The following is an 18,125-nucleotide window of genomic DNA, read 5'->3' on the forward strand; positions in this document are numbered from 1 at the left end:
GAATTCCTACCCCATTTTGGGGGTGTGGGGAGAGGGTTCAGAGGTGCAGACAGAAAGGGTTATTCAAGATGATATCAGAGTCAGAAAAAGAACCTAGAATGCCTGATTCCCAGTTCTATGTTCAGTCCACTATCTCCTTCCACACATGGAGATATGGAAAATCAATTAAACAAGAAGTTAAGAAAAGGACCCATTACTGGACATCTGTTTCGAGTAGTGAACAAACATTACACCCAGGAAAGGTGTTTCTTTATTTAAATAAAAATTAGTGCCAATAAAAACAATAAACTATAAATACATAAGACAATTATATACAACTCAGTATATACACCATTTTTACAGATACAAATACATTTAAACTAAAATAAAAGGAAGGAGGAGAAAGCAATGGAAAATGTGACAACTCACATGTCAGTCTCAGTTGGAAAGTTTCAGGATTCAAGTGATTCCAGGCAAAGTGCCAAACTTAATTTGGCTTCTTTCAAACTTAAACAGCCCCCTTTGGAGTAAATCTATCAAAAGCTTTATATGGTCTGATCTAAAGCTTACTGAAGTCAATGGAAAGAAAATCACTGACTTCAAGAGGTTTTGGATCAGGCCCCTAGTGACCAATACAGCTTTTTCCAACCACAAATATCCCCTGCTGTATAAGAAGGCTGAAGTGATATGTCTGTATAGCCTCTCACATTATATTAACCCTTCAAAGTGAAAACAGCTCCCACTGCTAAACAGAAGAAGTACAGAGGACTTTTGCCTCAGTTAATTTCTGCTGTTGTGTTCATGTTTTTCAAACTGTCTCTCAAGCTCTAATGCCAATGGATAAATCACAGAGCTATTTTAACTCAGGAAATATGCAAGGACATTTTATAAGCATATTCCTGTGCAATGCTTTAAGATTTCAGTTCTTTGCTCTCATGCGTAAGAACTAATCTACGCATAATGTTATAATAAAATTTCATGCATGATTGAAATAATCATACTTTGATTCAATATTAACCTTTGCTTATTTAAAAAAATGAAGTAATTTAGTAGCTAATGCATTTGTAAAACCACAGTGTCATTCGATGAGGAAAATTATTACAACCGTGGTTTAAAAAAATTACTGATCACAATATAGAAATGCATGTGCCACATGCAAGCCAATAGTGGAAGAAAAAGGAACAGACAAAAAATTCAACCTGATGTTTATCTACACTGGTTTCAGTAGAAGAAGGGTCAAATTCTCTGATGGTGTAAATGGGCACAACTTCATTGACTTCAATGAAGAATTTTGCTCTGAATGCTTAGGGTAAAATCCTGGTCCCCTTGAAGTCAATGGGAGTATATTTCACCCTTAATAGTTAAAATTCTGCTCTGAGTTATACCCATGAAAGACCATTTATTTCAATTCAGTGCAACAGAGCAGAGCTGGCATTTTTAGCTCTTACAGTTTGTAGCAAAGATCTTTTAATGTGTTTTGCACTGAAAGATCTCTGACTTTTGCAATCAAATTTATATTGCTAAATGCACATTTCTAATTGGTCACGTGAAGTCTCAGGCATCTTCAAGTAAAACTTCAGTGGTCTGTGGCTTGATAGAAGGAAACAGTAAAAATACTTCTAGTAGATCAAATATCTCTGAGAATGGACATTAACAATGATTCAAAACTAGTCACTTACACTTGGATAACTACTCTCTACATTTCCCAGATATTTGCAGAATTCTGAAATATGCAGAGGATATATCAGTAATAGTTACCTACTGAGAAAAATATTCTCCATGTTCTTAGCACTTACAGTAAAGAAAACAGCATTCAATTTTCTAATTAGTTTTAAAAAAACTAATTTTTAAGTTTCACTTTGATGTTTGTGTATTTGATTCCTCATCTTGCCAGCTTTCAAGAACATATTAGGTTCTGGAGTACAGCTACCTGCTGAGAGTTTGTTGAGCAGGAAAGTAAAACTGAAAGATCTTAACGTTAGTTCCACTCATTCTTTTGCCAGCTGATGGGACTGTTTTTCAAAGGCCTGCAAGTGCTAGGAATTTTTGTGGATGTTTTCCGAAGACCCTTCACTGCTCTCATTGAGAAGGGCTTCTGACGCTTCCCCCAGCTCAGCATCCAGCACTTCCTCTTGAATGGTGAAGTGAATATCTGGTGAGGAAGACTCCGAACTCACACTGCTTCCCTCCATCGAGCAGACAGCACATGACAGAGATGGTACCATATTCTCTTGCAGCACATTTAGCATCATGGGGATCTGGATGGACCTCAGTCCTGACACGGTTGGCAGAGGTTTCATGGCTTCTCCCCAATGCCTTTCCTCATCTTTGTAGAGCAGAAGCAAAGTGGATTTCTTTTCTTTCCTCTTGGATTTCATGTAGCCCAGCATTATTCCCATTAAGAAGATCCCATAGAAAGACATGACAATCAGAATGTAAAAGTACTCATTGCCACTGCTGCTGTTCTTCTCCAGAGTCTGAGGTTCAGCAGTCAACATGGTTTGGGTCATGTTTGTATGATCCATCTTCAACATCAAAGCACTTTTGCCAGAATTTAAGCCTAGAAGAGAACATGTGTGTTGGGTATCAAAACTCCAGATCAGATATTTGAAAACAAGCCCCTATAGACATGCATGAATTAAAAACCCAAGCTGTTCTTTGTCACACACAGTGTGTTATCTTTTAAAAGCTGGCAGACCCCAACAGACTGAAGTTTGCATAGTCTACAGTATTTAGGCAATAACTAATCTTTTAATCTAATGAAATATCATTCAAATACAGAGAGTATTATACAGAGAGCACTCAATATTAAATGATAACAAATACAACTTTAAAATATAACAAAACCCAAATATGGACATTTAGCATTATGAATAAATGTGGAAAATACTCTACGAGTCACATATATGTAACTGAAACTGGCAATTCTCCTGGTTGCCAATGTTTCAATAGGAAAAGCGAAGTTAGAAGTGTTATTGCATTGAATGGTGTGGGAGAAAGGAAAGAGACGTGAGCCACTTACGTGACTATGCAATAATTCCTTACTTCACAAAGCTCAAGAGATCTTTCCTCTGCCAAATGCCGGGTGTTCTGAAAACTTTGCTCTGCTGCAGTCAGAATATATAGTCTCTCAAGAAATGTGTCATCATGAGTCTTGGATGCAAAGTTTATAATAGTTTTGGGTTGGAGTCAACAGATGAACTCAAAGTTCAACCCACTGAACTCTTGACAGCTGTGAAAAGAAAAAGGGTTGGGAATTCAGAGTTGCTTTTTCTTAACCAGCACAGCACCAGATCTTTCAGGTTGCAAATCTGTTTCCCCTCCCCCCCACACACACACAATATTAAATTTGAACACCGAAAGCTGTTGTACACAATGAAAAGTCTGCTAATCATAAACTCCCCTTTATTATAAAATACAGAAAAATACATTCACGGTTTTATAGTACACTGTGGAGAAGGCCTGTTGCAGCCAGGTGCAAAGTTACTGCTTTCCCTGAAGTCTGTGGGGGGCCAGATTCTCTGGTGCCCTGAACCTGATGCAGTCATTTAAACCACAACAAATGGAGAGCAAAATGCTTCCACATTGGAATGGTGGTGGTGTCCGTCTACTTTGCTCTCACTTTGCAGAGGGGGCAGGGCAAAGGAGAGTCAGGTCTTGGATCCTGAATGAACCTTTCTAGGTAAAACACCCTTGTGTATAAATGGTAATTTTCAGTAGCACCAGTAAGCTAATAATACTTAGTATTACAGGGTCATATTCACCCCGAAACAGATTTAGTGAAAGGCCCTCTGCACCATTGAAACCAATGGCTAGGCTGCCACTACAGGGTGCTTCTGTAACTCTGTATGAAAATCAGCGCTGGGGGTAGACTAGTGAGTGAGTGCACAGAACCTACAATTGCACTGATCAATGGACCCTAACCACTCTCTCCTATAAGTGGCACAAGAGGCCTGTGACTATTATGCCACCATAGGCTCCAGTACAAGCTGTAGGAGGCAGGAGGCCAATGTTGCAGCTTGAGGGAATTTCACCTCCCCATGGCCCCCACCCCCACACAAAGCCTGATTAGCCAGGCCCCATGCATATTATGTGAATGTCTGCCGTAGTGGATCACTTCAAGGATGTTTGTCTTCCATTCCAGACAATATTATACCGATGTTGCGGAATTTCCCCATTGTAGGTTCTGAACTTTTCCACAGTAAATTGTGGATTCCTTCAATAGGCTCCAAATGCTTTACAGCATCATGTCCTCTCCGCCTCCCTACACTATATTGGTTTATATTATTATACCCATTTTACAAGTGAGTATGCCAAAGTACAGAGAAGGAAAGTGATTTTTAATGAAATTCTTAAGTCCAGGTGACACAGAACACAAGCCCTATCCATTTTCTACTTTACTATGTTTCCTTTTTCTATAAGGCCCATGGATATAAAGATTAAACCAGAAGGAAGGATTCCCCTCCCCATCCCTTGAAACTGAGGATCTGCTCTCTAGGATGTTGATTTTATCCTCTCCTCACACATTCCCATATGGATAGCTCAGGAGATGTTGATGTTGGACTAATGTCTATTGGGATTTCATTTGACAAAATCTGTCTGCAGCACCCTCTTGCCAAGTCTGCATTTTTCCTCCCTGTTCCCTACAGATTACTGAGCAGAAAGCACTAACATAACAGTGGGCTTAAATGCCTATCAGTGCAGAGCTCCCAGTTGTCTGGTTACCTTTGACGATTTTCTTTGGTATTCCTGTCAGCTTCATATCACAGCCACCTCCCTCCCAGCCAAGAGGGCTAGATGGTATCCTGCCCCAATAGGCCTCCCACCTGGCTGTGGGAATTAAGAATTCAACACATTAAAGCCCATGGGTCATATTTTTCCCTCAGATGAACATGTGAGACTTCAATGGACTTGGACAGAAGACACAAAGATGCATCCAAGGTTAACATTTGGCCCAAGGCAATACATCAGTTAACATTTGGCCCATGCAATACAGGGACAAACCATCCCGATGTGTCGAAAGAATAGTAAATATGGCAGGCGACCAGCTTGGCTTAACGGTGAAATCCTAGCGGATCTTAAACATAAAAAAGAAGCTTACAAGAAGTGGAAGTTTGGACATATGACCAGGGAAGAGTATAAAAATATTGCTTGGGCATGTAGGAATGAAATCAGGAGGGCCAAATCGCACCTGGAGCTGCAGCTAGCAAGAGATGTCAAGAGTAACAAGAAGGGTTTCTTCAGGTATGTTGGCAACAAGAAGAAAGCCAAGGAAAGTGTGGGCCCCTTAATGAATGAGGGAGGCAACCTAGTGACAGATGATGTGGAAAAAGCTAATGTACTCAATGCTTTTTTTGCCTCTGTCTTCACGAACAAGGTCAGCTCTCAGACTGCTGCGCTGGGCATCACAACATGGGGAATAGATGGCCAGCCCTCTGTGGAGAAAGAGGTGGTTAGGGACTATTTAGAAAAGCTGGACGTGCACAAGTCCATGGGGCCAGACGAGTTGCATCCGAGAGTGCTAAAGGAATTGGCGGCTGTGATTGCAGAGCCATTGGCCATTATCTTTGAAAACTCATGGCGAACAGGGGAAGTCCCGGATGACTGGAAAAAGGCTAATGTAGTGCCAATCTTTAAAAAAGGGAAGAAGGAGGATCCTGGGAACTACAGGCCAGTCAGCCTCACCTCAGTCCCCAGAAAAATCATGGAGCAGGTCCTCAAAGAATCAATCCTGAAGCACTTACATGAGAGGAAAGTGATCAGGAACAGTCAGCATGGATTCACCAAGGGAAGGTCATGCCTGACTAATCTAATCGCCTTCTATGATGAGATTACTGGTTCTGTGGATGAAGGGAAAGCAGTGGATGTATTGTTTCTTGACTTTAGCAAAGCTTTTGACACGGTCTCCCACAGTATTCTTGTCAGCAAGTTAAAGAAGTATGGGCTGGATGAATGCACTATAAGGTGGGTAGAAAGTTGGCTAGATTGTCGGGCTCAACGGGTAGTGATCAATGGCTCCATGTGTAGTTGGCAGCCGGTGTCAAGTGGAGTGCCCCAGGGGTCGGTCCTGGGGCCGGTTTTGTTCAATATCTTCATAAATGATCTGGAGGATGGTGTGGATTGCACTCTCAGCAAATTTGCGGATGATACTAAACTGGGAGGAGTGGTAGCTATGCTGGAGGGCAGGGATAGGATACAGAGGGACCTAGACAAATTGGAGGATTGGGCCAAAAGAAATCTGATGAGGTTCAATAAGGATAAGTGCAGGGTCCTGCACTTAGGACGGAAGAACCCAATGCACAGCTACAGACTAGGGACCGAATGGCTAGGCAGCAGTTCTGCGGAAAAGGACCTAGGGGTGACAGTGGACGAGAAGCTGGATATGAGTCAGCAGTGTGCCCTTGTTGCCAAGAAGGCCAATGGCATTTTGGGATGTATAAGTAGGGGCATAGTGAGCAGATCGAGGGACGTGATTGTCCCCCTCTATTGGACATTGGTGAGGCCTCATCTGGAGTACTGTGTCCAGTTTTGGGCCCCACACTACAAGAAGGATGTGGATAAATTGGAGAGAGTTCAGCGAAGGGCAACAAAAATGATTAGGGGTCTGGAACACATGACTTATGAGGAGAGACTGAGGGAACTGGGATTGTTTAGTCTGCAGAAGAGAAGAATGAGGGGGGATTTGATAGCTGCTTTCAACTACCTGAGAGGTGGTTCCAGAGAGGATGGTTCTAGACTATTCTCAGTGGTAGCAGAGGACAGGACAAGGAGTAATGGTCTCAAGTTGCAGTGTGGGAGGTTTAGGTTGGATATTAGGAAAACTTTTTCACTAGGAGGGTGGTGAAACACTGGAATGCGTTGCCTAGGGAGGTGGTAGAATCTCCTTCCTTAGAAGTTTTTAAGGTCAGGCTTGACAAAGCCCTGGCTGGGATGATTTAATTGGGGATTGGTCCTGCTTTGAGCAGGGGGTTGGACTAGATGACCTCCTGAGGTCCCTGCCAACTCTGATATTCTATGATTCTATGATCCTAGCAGGGTGAAATCTCCTCCCCATGCCCAAAAACCCCAAGTAAATGGGCTTTGTGCAGGGAACCAACTGGTGCTTTGGAGGGGGCACAGAGACAGGGAGAAGGGCAACTCTTCAGATCCTCTGCAGTCACTGCTCCAGCTCCTGAACTGAAACAGGGACATGTGAGAACCCCCAGAACAAAGAACTGTGTCTACCTACATACTTGTAGCCTCTTATTCCACCTAAATTATAATGGTCCCACACTGTCCAGTCCTCAATCTTCCCCCATTACACCAAGCTTCCACTCCCTGCACTAGCAGACATGGCATGGAGCCCAGCTCCATCATATGCAGGAGGCAGAGCTCCCCTTTGCACCTGCTCTGTAGCCTCCCATTCCCCATGTGGTGAAATTGTAAGTAAAATAATACTGAATTAAATTGCTGCAGCCAGTCAGAGCACAAGAAAGTTGTGCAGGTACCACAGCCCACACAGTTATACAATTCCTTGAACATTGGCTGAGAGGGGAATGGATGTGCATAATGAGTGAATGGGTATTTCTCAAAAACCATTGTAACCATGGTTACTCAGACTGACTGCTGCCCACAGAATTCCCCCATCTGTCACACCATGTGACCCTACATTAAATACACTTGAATTTCAAAAGAACCATTTTTGCTAGGGGAGAAGACACTAACCCCTTTCAAAATGGTAAAGAGGGGGGGTAGAGGGACAGTGAGGTGAGGCTGGGTAACAGGGTGACATGGTAGAGATGATGTCAGATGTTAGATGGCCAGGTTGTTTCTGGGCTTGCGGATGAGACTTCTGCGGACAATAGTCAACTACAGCAGTGGATTTTATAGCATTCAGAGTGCAGGGGTAAGAGGATGGAGAACACCTTCCAGTTGAGTAATGGCGAGTTTAGGGTGCTTTCCTCAGTCTTTACACAGTAATAATTAAATCCTTGCCTTTGTCCTAAAAGATCAAACCCAGGATATTGTTATCAGCTCAGAAACAGGAAGTACTTTCAAGTTATTTGTTGAATACAAAGTTTATATAGAATCCAAAATTGCACTAACATCAGTGGGAGTTGGGTCTGAGTAAGGACAGCAGGGACTTGTCCTAAAGAGGTATCACATAGTACCGTTTAATTAGCAACTGTTGCTATGAAGGCAGAGTAGTGGTTATATCAGTTATATACAGCAGGAATTATGGGCCCGACTCTGTGAAGTGCTCTTGGCAGGAAGCACTCAGCACACTGTAGGACTGGACCCATTGTTTGATCACAGTGATGGCTCCATGTTCTGCTATTACTAGAGGTGGCTGAACAATTTCTTCCTGAATTTATCTTTCCTATCAAATAAGCAGTGTGCACCACATTGACCAGTGGGAATTGAGGGTGCTCAGTGTACAGTGTCATGTCAGTTTTGATGAAGTTTTGTTTGGAAAAAAAACTGGAATGGATCATTTTCATAAGGTTGACAGGCGACACTTAGTTTTTGTTTCAAAATGACTTCATTTCAATATTTTTATTCTATAACATTTAAATCAGAATGAAACTTTTTGATCAACCCAAAACATTTTTTCCAGAATTTCATTTTGCAGGAAATTTCAATTTTTTTTGTTCCATTTCAAAACAGAAAAAAATTGCAAAAATTACAGAATTTCCTGTGGAAAACAGCAGCTCTGGCTCCTGCACAGCTCTAGTTATTATCCATCTTCACTCATCTTTGTCATGAGGAGAATCTTACTCCCAGCATGGTCTATAAAAAGTAGTTTATGAACAGTCTGCTGTTGCCCCTCCTATTTCCATCCCCTGGAGGTGTCCAGGGCTACCAAAGGTGAGGAGCGGAATGGCCAGCTAATCAAGCAAAATTATTACACATTGAAAAGGTCACCACACCTCCCCCAGATTGCCTTGAGCAGCTAATCTGGGAAAGGCAATCACAGCCTAATGAGTCTTTTGTGACAGTAAGTAACATGAATGGAAGTGGCATATCTTTAAGAATAACAACAAGACTTTGCTCTTCTTTAAACACCCTTCATCCAGGGACTCAAATATTCATTAAGGCTCACAGCATCCCCGTAGGTAGGTATCTATCTGATGACAAAGGCTGTAACAAGGCCCAGGAGATGGCAGAACATGAACCCACACTCAACATAAAGGTTAGGAGAGGAGGAAGGGAAATGGCACAGACAGAATACATTATCAGTACAATGTGAGCCACAGCAAGCAGTTTCCCCCAGAGAGCCAGACAAGTTGCTGCAGGCTGAAGTGGAAAATACAGGCTTAACCCTTTGGGGACCACTGTGCTCCCAGTGCTGAATTTATGTGCCTGTTTCTATCTCGTAAGTCAGAAAGACTGCTGTTACATAATTACCCGGGCTTGATTACATGAGCTGCCGAAGCACCCTCATCTCCCATTAGATCATATGGTGTATGTACAAAGTTCTCTGATGCTTTTCTTCTCTGAAGCAATCGTTTTAAAATTGATGTGAAAGAAAGGGAATTGGCGGGGGGAGTATTGGGAGATATTTGATTTTTTTCTGTGAAGTGGAACTTTAATGGGGATGGCAGGTCGGATATCTAGAGCTGAAGGAGGAATTGGGAGACCTTTTATTGTACAAATATTTACTAAATTGGGGCTCAGAATCCTTGGATACTACAACGGGGAAGGGAGAGTAAAGGATAATTAGTATCTTGAGTTTACATTTATGATTTCATCTAAGCTAAAATTGGGGATCTTGAGGTATCTGACACCTGAAAGAGGAAAGCAAAAGGAGCAGTGATGTTTGATCGATTGTTCCTTTTTAAAAAGACCTGTCACTTTAAAATGTGTGCTGACATTTGGGCCCATTATGAAAGCATAAGCCTGTCTAAAGGTATGATCCAGATCACTGAAGTCAATTTCCATTAACTTGAATGGGCTTTGGATCAGATCCAAAGCAAATATCAGAGCAGAACTGACTAAGCTACTCTCATCAATCTCTCTTGAAACTTGTGAATGCGTAGGAGAAAAAAAATTTTTTAACCTGAGATCTTAATCTTAAAATAGTCTGCTTTTGGTCTAATGGTTGGAACAGGGTATAGTAGTCAGGCAAACACCTGAGTGTTATCCCCATTTGCCATTTCTTGCCTAGAGCAATAAAGTGAATTTTTCAGCAATGTATTAACTTAATCGTTATTCACTTCCCTTGTCTTTCCCTTGATTTACACATTTCTAAAATGGGTATTATAATAATAGCTGCCAAACTCTCAAAGTTGCTATGAGGACATGATGCTATAAAGCATTTGGAGATCCTTTCCTGAAAAGACACTGACATATAAATGCAAAACCATGATTAACCTGCCACATCTAACATTAGAGCACCTCTCACATTGCTCTGTGTTTTGATGTAACTTTCCCTCTCTCTCAGTTGTCTCTCATCATACTATATAAATGTATAACTTTTTTTCCTTACACACACACCTTCCCCACCTCCTTTTCTGGAGCAAAATAATCACCTGCTTCTACAGCAGAATCCACAATGCTGCACACATACCCACTGACAAGAAGTGACTCCCTTTCCAGTTAATAGCTGCTAAAGGCAAACATAAGCCCAGTGTTCATAGCACCAACTGGTAAAATGCAGCATTAATACTGATCTGATAAAACTATGGAAATGTTCATACAATATACAGTGAACTCTCTGTTCTCTAAGTCAAAATATATTTTTTTAAATCAGCAGAGCCTTCCAGTGTTCTGTTTTAAAAAAACAAAAACCAACTACATTAAGAATGTCTCTATATTATAGTATGCACAGTGTGCTGGGCACTTGACAAATATAAAAGACACAGCCATTGCCCTGAATACCTTCCAGTCTATGCACAGAATATTCAGGTGTAGAGATAGGAAGGGAGGCAACACAATCCAGTTTGACAGAAAGAAAAGGAGTACTAGTGGCACCTTAGAGACTAACCAATTTATCTGAGCATAAAAATAAATTGGTTAGTCTCTAAGGTGCCACTAGTACTCCTTTTCTTTTTGCAAATACAGACTAACACGGCTGCTACTCTGAAACCAGTTTGACAGAGGAGTAGAGTGTGACATATGTCCTGTATTTCCATAATGGGTTTGTTTTTTGTTTTGTTATTTAACTGTAATTTTATTTTAATTAATTTTTCAAAACAGTGGTTAGAACTACCTGTCACTGTTCCAGAATCACCACTGGTGAATGGAACTATCGTTTCTTTGGCTTTGTCTATACAAGAAAAATTAGGACCCATCATTCTTAATTGGTGGTAGCTAATCTGGAGTCGGTACAGTTTTTACCACTGTCTCATCTAATGCTGCTCAGGGTAGTTCTAGTCAACCTGGTGGTTAAAAAGGCAGTGGCTTTCTGCACTATCTTTCCTACACATGGTAGTGTAGTGGTGAAAAATTGCCCAGATAAGTCTGGTGTAGATATTGCCGGTACACCATGTTAATGATACTACATTAACTTTCCAGCAGGAAGCAGAAACTTTCGAGGTAGATTAGGTTCCTGCACTGAGGTGTTTACCTTAATAGCAGTGTTTTAGAAAAAGGAAAGGAAAGGAAAGGAAAGGAAAGGAAAGGAAAGGAAAGGAAAGGAAAGGAAAGGAAAGGAAGAAAGAAAGAAAGAAAAGAAAGAACTGTTGTTGTTTTTCCTGGAAAAAAATGTGATTTTTAAAAAAAAATTCCACTGGCTATACTATATATAGAATAGAAAGTGCTACAGGTACCACTGTCGGCTTGACTATGCCTATAGATGTTGATTTAATAGCATAGCACCTACTGTTTATTGTTATTTTTCTACACATAAAGAATTTAAGATGGCTGCTATCCTCCCCTAGTTTTAGAGATGGACTTTTTCTGTCTCAAACTCATGCTGAAAAACAAAATATAAGTTTCTGTTCTTTTAGTGACAGGAATCTGGTACAAACATTTACTTCCATCAGTGTAAAGATGTCTTATCATGGGATGTTCACGTATCCTGTGAAGCTTTCCTGATTTTAACATACTCAGAATCAGCATCAACTAGAAGTAACGGAGGAGGAAAAGGACCTTGGAGTATTGGTTGATCATAGGATGACTATGAGCTGCCAATGTGATATGGCTGTGAAAAAAGCTAATGTCGTCTTGGGATGCATCAGGAGAGGTATTTCCAGTAGGGATAAGGAGGTTTTAGTACCGTTATATAAGGCACTGGTGAGACCTCACCTGGAATACTGTGTGCAGTTCTGGTCTCCCATGTTTAAGAAGGATGAATTCAAACTGGAACAGGTACAGAGAAGGGCTACTAGGATGATCCGAGGAATGGAAAACTTGTCTTATGAAAGGAGACTCAGGGAGCTTGGCTTGTTTAGCCTAACTAAAAGAAGGTTGAGGGGAGATATGATTGCTCTCTATAAATATATCAGAGGGATAAATACCAGAGAGGGAGAGGAATTATTTAAACTCAGTACCAATGTGGACACAAGAACAAATGGATATAAACTGGCCACTAGGAAATTTAGATTAGAAATTAGACGAAGGTTTCTAACCATCAGAGGAGTGAAGTTTTGGAATAGCCTTCCGAGGGAAGTAGTGGGGGCAAAAGATCTATCTTGCTTTAAGATTAAACTCGATAAGTTTATGGAGGAGATGGTATGATGGGATAACATGGTTTTGGTAATTAAATATTCATGGTAAATAGGCCCAATGGCCTGTGATGGGTTTTTAGATGGGGTAAGATCCAAGTTACCCGGGAAAGAATTTTCTGTAGTATCTGGCTGATGAATCTTGCCCATATGCTCAGGGTTTAGCTGATCGCCATATTTGGGGTCGGGAAGGAATTTTCCTCCAGGGCAGATTGGAAGGCCCTGGAGGTTTTTCGCCTTCCTCTGTAGCATGGGGCACGGGTCACTTGCTGGAGGATTCTCTGCTCCTTGAGGTCTTCAAACTACAATTTGAGGACTTCAATAGCATAGATATAGGTGTGAGGTCTTTTTTAGGAGTGGTGGGTGAAATTCTGTGGCCTGCATTGTGCAGGAGGTCAGACTAGATGATCATAATGGTCCCTTCTGGCCTAAATATCTATGAATCTATGAGCATTGTAATGTGACACTGGGGAAGGCTTCTTTCCCAACAGGATGAGGATAAAGAGGTTGTGTTTTCAAGAGTCCCCTTAAGCATAAAAGATGAGCATCTGCTCCAGCTCTCTACATTTTTGTTCTTCTGAAGATCCTCAATGATCTCAGAAATACAGCTTATGCCAGCATTTTAGCAAGTGAAAGAAATAATGGGGCTAAAGAGTATTCAAAACATTTGAGTCCTTTCTTTAAATCCTTGAGTGACAGAGACAAGAACTTTGAGAGTACTCTTCTAGGGAAGTTAAGGTTTTCACAGCACAAAGGGAAAAATGACCTCAGAAATGAATGAGTACACTGCTGTCCAAATAGATAACTGAAACTAAGGCCTTGTCTACATTAACGAGGTAAGTCAATCTAAGTTTTACTAGTTAAGTTACGTAAGTTACGTAACTTAATTCGACGTAGTTTAGATCAACTTGCAGCGCCCTACACCGTGTCTACACCGTGCTATGTTGACAGGAGATGGTCTTCCCATTGATATAGCTTCTGCCTCTCATTGAGGTGGAGTACTGAAGCTGATGGGAGAGCGCTCTTCTAGAGACTTATTGAGTTTTCACCAGACCCACTAAATCAACACCGCTTCATCAATTGCAGTAGCGCCAATTTAGCCCATAGAGAAGACACGCCTTCAGGCTAAGTCTAGATTACAACTCAACTTTGTCTTTTTCAAACAAAACAAGTCCCTGTTAGCACATTTCTTGTTCTGCAGTCATAGTTCATTTACAAATCTTATTGCATTTATCCCTTCTGCTTTTCACTTTTGGTAGCTCAGTGGAAGCCCAGCATGGTTATTTGGGGTTTGTTTGTTTTTTTTAGAAACAACATTTATAACAAAGAAAGAAGAAAAGTGGATTGATGCACTTTATAAGGCTATCTTACACACAAGCCATGAAATGATATAGTAAAGACTGGGGATCCAGTAGCTTTAGAACTGCACTTTATTGGCAAAGATACAATGGGAATTCTCATGGCCTGTAATACTTCAAAGAAGGCTTAAAAAAATAGACAGGAAATTAATCACTGTGGAAACCAAATACCCTGAAGTCAAAGAGACAGTTGTTGCTTAGTTTTAACTAAAGCCAGCCAACTCAGTTACGTTTTTCATGTTACAAGAAACAGTAAAAAGGCCAATGTTTTAGACCAATTAGTGCAACGCTGCCTTACTCCCATTGAATTAAATGGGAATTTGGGGTATGTAAAGAATACAGCATGAGGCCCACTGTATGTTTTCTTCATAGAGTGAGAATGTGTTCTGCCTAGTTTTCTGCCTTTTCTGGGATCTAAAATACCTAACAACATATAGGAAATATTTCCTGTTACTAATACTGATTAACAATAATAATAGTGGTGGAAGCAATATTGGACAGGTTGGACAAAAATTAAAATAAACCACTCCAATAAGGGCATTGTGTTGCCTTCACCAAGGAAAATACTCAAACCAGCATAATCTCTCTCTAGGGCCACCAACAAGCAACTGTACCTAACTAACAGTTCAACAGGAACATCATCCTGACCTTCTCCTCCCGCACACCAAACCAAGCCATGAGAGGAATCTTCAGTCCTCTCTCCTAGAAAACGGTGTGCTGTACAGGATGGGTAGGATAAATTGTGCTTTCTCAGTTCCACCCATAAAATCCCACTGGTTCATTGAGGCAGTAGAACAAGCTGCACTATCTTATTTTTCCGAATCCCGGATAAAATGGTTTACAAAGTAAAAAGCTGTTCATGTTGTTTCACAGCCATCTCAGCATAGCATCCCAGGTCGCTATGACCTTAATAGCAGAACAGATGTCATTTTCACATAGATAACAGATGTTGAACTATATCTCCAACATACAAGGCACTCAGGCTTTCCTTCAAAATAAGGCGTACACATCACATGCATTTGTAACATTTCCTCCAAGATTTTTTCTTGAGATAGTCACACTATTGCAGTTGTTGCAAGGAAAATGCCATGCTTCATTAATGTTTGGACTACACCCTGATAACCTCTATCGTCGTGTGATTATAAATGAAGGCCAGCATTCTGCAGTCATTTTTGTATTGTGTTCTCTTCAAAGCCCAGGTGTTAAAATGGTTGCATTTATTATTCTCCAGTTTTGCAGCTCAGGTGATTGAGTCTAAGGACTGTATTAATTTTTGGCATAAGAATATCCTCAGAATTGCTCTTTGTACCATTATCCCAAAAGTCTGCATTAACACCAATAGCAGGAGGACAGGAAGACCACAGAAAGGAGGATGTATGTGAGTACATTCAGGTGTGTAGGAGAGAGGGCATAGATGAGCGTATGAATTAGGCCCATTTGGAAGGTGACATAGTCGTATATATATTTTTAATTCTGCATGCCAATGAAAAGGGTCTTAAATAGCAAATTCCTAATTCCAAGGCTGAAATTTTGGCCCCATTGAACTCAATGGGAGTTTTGCCATGGGGCCAGGATTTCCCGCCAGGTACATGGAGAGCAAGAAGAGATTAGTAACTAGAATGCACAGTGGTTCCTAGAAATGGGCTCTGATCAACCCATGAGTTATGACCTCAGAAAGCTCTAATGAAACAGTCCCATGAGTCCATTCACTTCTAGTCAATGTGGCTGTGATTATGGGGAATTAGGGCCCAGTCTGGTTGTGACTGCCTTATGAAGGCTCCACCTGGATTAATTAATAAACAAGCACCTGGACCTAATAAAGCTTCACCAAGCTCAGTTAGAGGGATCTCCAAAGGGAGACAGGAGATTTCTGAGGAAGGGAGTTCCTAAGAAAAGCCTGAGCAGGAAGCCTAGAAGGTAAGCTCCCTGGGGAACCTACCAGGACAGGGGACCTGTAAGAGGAGGAAATAAGAGCCTCCTAGATAGAGGGCTGCACCCAGCAGACATCCAAGAGGGCCTGGTCTCAGCCAGGAGTCCACCAGACATTGGCCAGAAGCCTGGCCTGGCAAGGGTCACCCACTGTCCATGGAGAAGAGTTGCAGTGGACAGCCTTCCAGAGAAAGGATATTATTCCAGTAGGGGCAAGAGGCCTAACACCTGAAGCAGAGACTGGTACCAAAAGAACCCTGGAGGAAGAGCCTGGGTAGCGGTGAACGCTGGACTCAGGTGGTGGACATGGACTGAGAATGACCTAGTCGCCCCTCTGGGATGTTGGGTTGAAAGTTTTATGTTCTATGCTGGCTTTTCCATTAATAAATGAGACCCTCCACCAGGAGGCGCTCTTTAGCATTTACTGGCTGTTTGAACTTATTGATAAGCTGTGCGAGGAGGGGAAAAAAATCGAGTAAAGGCTCATCTGCAACACTGGATCAGCCTGGAATGGTGACAGGTTGCAACAGCGTAAATGAGCAGAGAATTTGTCACCACATGCAAAATACAGGTCAGAAGACACCACCACCCCCAGTGACAGACAGGCTCTTTTATCCATACCCTGAATCACCACAACCCCAGGTAGCCTCCATTGTTGGAAGTCCATTGGAGTCCCAGGATCAAGTTACGTCTACTCACTTCCCTCAGAACTGCTGGGCAGAGGTGGCAGTGCAAACATTGCCTTCTAGTAAGGTGGGTGAGTTTCCCCCTCCGAGAAGCTGACAACCGGTAGCAGAATTTCAAGATAAAGGCCTTGACTACTCTAGAAAGTTGTACTAGCAAAGTGCAACAGACACAACTATTTTGACAGCGAGTTCATGCTTGTCTGCTTGCCCTGGCACACTATAGTTCACACAGCAGCCATTCAAGTTGTATGGGCAAAAGCACATTGCATGGTGGGTAGGCATCCCACTATCCTCTGCACTGTCTTCAAGCACCCTCCATTATGGAAACCTGTCACCCAGTATTGTCTCCCCTCCTTCCCCAAAAAAGTGAGTTATGCTGATACAATTTTTTAATGTAGACCAGGTCTATGCAAGTAGGTGGCTAGAAAATGAACTAAGATTTGTAAAAATTAGTATTTCATAATGCTGTAAGAGAAAGTCAAACCCAGTCTGAAAGATATTACAAAATCTGAATCTCTGCTAGCAGCGAGAAGGTTTCTCTGAGTGACACAGAGCCTTCCCTGGTTCCTTTTTCTCAGGCACAGATATTCACATTGAAGCATTTGGTGAGATATGATCACTCCTTGTATATTTTAATAATAATATTGTTAATCCAGTGGAATCACTATTTTCCCTATTTTAATAGTAAATTGTATCTGTTGGCTAATGACATGCAATTAGCCACCTAATGTAAACAAGGCACAGCTGATACACAGAAATGTGTGTGATTTTTTTGCTCTACATGCTAGAAGTGGGTTATTATTTCACAACGGTCAAAAAGAATTCAGTGAAAGGAAGTGGTGCAAGAACAGGGGATTCTGCAGTTTCACAAGCGTCTCTTGAAGTGAAGCACATTTGGGGGAAGATATTTTTGTTCCTGATTGGAAATATTAGAGAATAATATCCTCAGAGATACGTGTCAGAGGTGAACGAAGACTAGTAACATGCTCAATTCATATTCACTTGTATTATGCAGAGAATTTTGATATGCCCAATGTTTATGAATATTCCTGTGTCCCATTTCATGAATATTTGAATGCTCAAGTTTCAATCAAGTGCTAGTGAACAGAAAACATTAAATGTAAGTGTTAATACTTCCTGACAAAATTTTGAACTGTATGTTCAATTATAAAATCAACAGTTCAGGTGTGTTGGTTACTTACATAAAACATCTAATCAGGGAACAAACAATATAAAGGTTTATATAATTGTCCAATGCAGCATGACAAATTCTTTGCTAGCATGCTGCTGACCAGGAATCAATTTGCTGATTTCTTCAGCAGTCATTCTAAAGAAATCCCCATGTTTGAAAGTATTCTATCTGTTTTCAGACAGTTGATGAACAGAAGAAAAGGTCACATTTGGATTTTTTTTTATTAATTGCAAGTTATTCATTCAGCTCCAATACATACTACTCACGCTTGCAGGGATGAAAACCACGAGAAAGTGCACTCACATAATAAATGAATTTACTTGCCATACCTTTC

General features: G+C 41.2%; 1 protein-coding gene across 2 annotated transcripts; it reads right to left on the reverse strand.

The window, feature by feature from the left end:
* Positions 1-207: 207 nt before the first annotated feature.
* KCNE4 (potassium voltage-gated channel subfamily E regulatory subunit 4) lies at positions 208-3,084 on the reverse strand. Of its 2 annotated transcripts, none has more exons than XM_073358788.1 (2): positions 3,025-3,084; positions 208-2,539 (listed from the first exon to the last, which is right to left on the reverse strand). In XM_073358788.1, exon 2 carries the CDS (start codon positions 2,511-2,513, stop codon positions 2,016-2,018), a length of 498 nt encoding a protein of 165 aa, XP_073214889.1. In that variant the 5' UTR covers positions 2,514-2,539; positions 3,025-3,084; the 3' UTR covers positions 208-2,015. The 2 variants fall into 2 exon arrangements, with proteins under 2 accessions (XP_073214889.1, XP_073214888.1); XM_073358787.1 differs by having other exon boundaries at positions 3,002-3,065.
* Positions 3,085-18,125: the final 15,041 nt, after the last annotated feature.

The sequence above is a fragment of the Lepidochelys kempii genome, chromosome 9 (genome assembly GCF_965140265.1).
Source record: "Lepidochelys kempii isolate rLepKem1 chromosome 9, rLepKem1.hap2, whole genome shotgun sequence".
In the NCBI taxonomy this organism is placed as follows: Eukaryota; Metazoa; Chordata; order Testudines; family Cheloniidae; genus Lepidochelys; species Lepidochelys kempii.